The sequence below is a fragment of the Ipomoea triloba genome, chromosome 12 (genome assembly GCF_003576645.1).
Source record: "Ipomoea triloba cultivar NCNSP0323 chromosome 12, ASM357664v1".
Taxonomy (NCBI): Eukaryota; Viridiplantae; Streptophyta; class Magnoliopsida; order Solanales; family Convolvulaceae; genus Ipomoea; species Ipomoea triloba.
The window spans coordinates 13688172-13691388 of record NC_044927.1 but is presented as its reverse complement, the minus strand read 5'-3'; the positions used below and the strand labels follow the sequence as shown (position 1 = coordinate 13691388).

Sequence of the window (3217 nt, the reverse complement as noted above, 5' to 3'; positions counted from 1 at the left end):
CGTTACTAAAGTTTATATTAACGGAATGTGAGGTTATTTAATGGAAGAAAAATAATATAATAGAAGGTAAAGAAGGAAAATCATAAAAAATTAATAAAATCAAAATAATATGGACTATTCGTTTAAGTAAATAATTATCACCAATATTTTTTTGGTTAGAACCTTAACTTTATGGGCTCTTATTAAAATTGTAGATATATGGAAGATGTATTCTTGATTAATGAGAAGCTCATTTCTCTCTCTAGTGTCTTTTACTTATATCTTTATGAGTATCACTTTTAGTTCATCAAGTTGATAGGCCAACGAACAGAATAATTGTAACAGTTACTTAAATAATAGACTATTTTCCCCTTCCTAAATCCAAATTCGGATTTGGACTTGGACGACCCATCCACCTTTACTATATTCTCACTGCACATATTCCATGTGTTTCCATCACGTTCAAAGCTTCTATCTCTCTCTACCTATAGAGACGTACCCAGCAACATATAATTGTGCTCTGATATGGTAAGCCTCGTTTTATACAGCAATTAGAAATTATAAGTTATGGCATTGCATGATTTTCTCCTTTTCTCTACAAACCCGTAAAGCCTTACCTCATATTTGTTTATTATTATTATTTTTAAAAATGAAAGGAATTTTGATCACGTGTAGGATAACACCATTCCGATATTTTATTTTGGAGTTTTGAATTACCCGTTTGTGATTTTTTTACCCTGAAATCTGCATCTCAGATTCTCCATATTTCGATTCTCTGAGGGTATTGCGGTTTTTGATCTAACCCCAGAGGTTAGTTCTTCATGGCTGCTTTTTTCTTCTTTATGTTCCTGTTTATTAGGAGAAAGGTTACTGTTAATTGTAATAATTTCCCTCAATCTAACAACCTGATATGCCATCATTATGATAGAAACTGGGTTTCTGAAATTGTAACTGACTTAAATGATATTTACATTTTGCTCAGATTTTGGTTAGTTTCTGCAATTTTTGGCTTAAAACATGTTTTCCTATGTGAAATTGTTGATGATCCCATGCAACATCATTGTGTATAAAGTTTCTCCTTTAAGAAAAAGTTGATATTTAAGATAGATTGAATGAAGAGTAGCCCTATTGACTTGTGAAGAATGAAAACTTGAAAAATACCTTCTTGTGATTCAGTGGGGAAGAACACGTCGAAAATATTGAAGAATTTTTATGAATTACATTTTGGCCTACTTTATAACTACATTACATCTGTATTTTACATGTAGAATGGGATAACTGTTTCTTTTTTATAGTCCCAAATTTAAAATTTGCAAAGAAGTCTTCAAAACAACCTCATTTTTCTAGAAAGATGTTTTTAGTTCCATTTTATTTTAATTATGAGCTTTGGAGGAATGGGAAGTACCCTAATCGATCCAGTGGTTAGTGTTGGTTTAGCACTGATTCAGAAGAAATTGTATATTGTATTTGCTTCAATATTCAATGTTAGGTTTGAGGAGATGCTGAAATCCTTTTCCTTGCCCAGAATCGTAATGGTTTTTTTCGACATTGTATGTAGCAGGGAGAAAAATGGAAGCAAGTACTGTGAGCACACCATTGAATCCTACATCAAATAAGCTCCCAGATTATAAGAAATCAGTGAAGTTGAAATATGTTAAGCTTGGCTATCATTACCTCATTAGTCATGGATTATACATTTTTCCTCTAATTGTGGCCGTGATTGCTGCACAAATATTGACAACTTCTCTGCAGGATTTGTATAATATATGGGATAATCTCCAGTATGACTTCATCTCTGTTATCCTCTGCTCGACCCTCCTAGTCTCTCTATTTACTATCTACTTCATAACTCGACCTTACCCAGTCTATCTCATAGACTTCTCCTGCTACAAGCCTGAGGAAGCTCGAAGATGCACAATGAAGATTTTCATGGAGCGGTCTCGATTAAATGGTTCATTTAGTGAGGAAAATCTTGAGTTTCAGAAGAAAATCCTGCAAAGATCTGGCCTGGGTGACAACACTTACCTTCCAGAGGCTGTCCTCAAAGTTCCTCCAAATCCATCAATGTCTGAAGCTAGAAAAGAGGCTGAGCTTGTGATGTTTGGGGCCATTGATGAGCTATTGGCTAAGACTAAAGTTAAACCGAAAGACATAGGAATCTTGATTGTCAACTGTAGCTTGTTCAATCCAACCCCATCTTTGTCTGCAATGGTCATCAACCATTACAAGCTTCGGGGAAACATAGCCAGCTATAATTTAGGTGGCATGGGGTGCAGTGCAGGTTTAATCGCCATTGATCTTGCTAAAAAGCTCCTTCAGCTTCATCCAAGTTCATATGCCTTAGTTGTTAGCATGGAGAACATCACTTTGAACTGGTATGTTGGGAACGATCGATCAAAACTTGTTTCAAATTGTTTGTTTAGAATGGGAGGAGCCACCATACTGCTTTCGAACAAATTCACTGAGAGAAGGCGGTCAAAGTACAGATTGGTGCACACTGTTCGCACACACAAGGGCGCTGATGACAAGTGCTTCGCTTGTGTAACCCAAGAAGCGGATGCCAATGGGAGCATAGGAGTTACTTTGTCGAAGGAGCTCATGGCAGTTGCTGGTGAAGCTTTGAAGACTAACATAACTACTCTCGGGCCTCTTGTACTACCAGTTTCCGAGCAGTTGCTCTTCTTTGCAACCCTGATAGGGAGAAAACTGTTGAAGATGAAGCTCAAGCCCTACATACCCGATTTTAAACTAGCTTTTGAGCATTTCTGCATCCATGCTGGTGGAAGGGCTGTTTTGGATGAAATAGAGAAAAACTTGCAGCTTTCTGAATGGCACATGGAACCCTCAAGAATGACACTGTACCGTTTTGGCAACACCTCAAGCAGCTCTTTGTGGTATGAATTGGCTTATTCAGAATCCAAAGGGAGAGTGAGAAGAGGGGATCGAGTATGGCAAATAGCATTCGGGTCAGGGTTCAAGTGTAACAGTGCTGTGTGGAAGGCAATGAAGAGCATAAAGCCAGATAAGGAGAAGAACCCATGGATACCTGAGATTCACCAATTCCCTCTGGAGGTTCCTAAGGTAGCAAACATCTAACTCCAAATAACAATCAAAGATCACCATTTTGGATTATTTTTCTTTTCATTTGTTACTTGGAGGACAGGATGTATATTACAAAAGAGAAGTAACTTTTGATGCTTGCTTAAAATTCTACGTTAATAGCATGATTTTTGCAGTA

General features: G+C 36.9%; 1 protein-coding gene across 3 annotated transcripts; it reads left to right on the top strand.

Moving 5' to 3' along the window:
* The first annotated feature begins 426 nt into the window (after positions 1-426).
* Positions 427-3217, top strand: LOC115998534 (3-ketoacyl-CoA synthase 11-like). Of its 3 annotated transcripts, none has more exons than XM_031238119.1 (3): positions 443-507; positions 735-789; positions 1541-3217. In XM_031238119.1, exon 3 carries the CDS (start codon positions 1549-1551, stop codon positions 3073-3075), a length of 1527 nt encoding a protein of 508 aa, XP_031093979.1. In that variant the 5' UTR covers positions 443-507; positions 735-789; positions 1541-1548; the 3' UTR covers positions 3076-3217. The 3 variants fall into 3 exon arrangements, with proteins under 3 accessions (XP_031093981.1, XP_031093979.1, XP_031093980.1); XM_031238120.1 differs by having other exon boundaries at positions 461-507; positions 1538-3217; XM_031238121.1 differs by lacking the exon at positions 735-789 and having other exon boundaries at positions 427-507.

Excerpts from the sequence above, each read along its gene's own strand:
- LOC115998534 (XM_031238121.1), top strand. The coding sequence starts at position 1,549 with ATGGAAGCAAGTACTGTGAGCACACCATTGAATCCTACATCAAATAAG.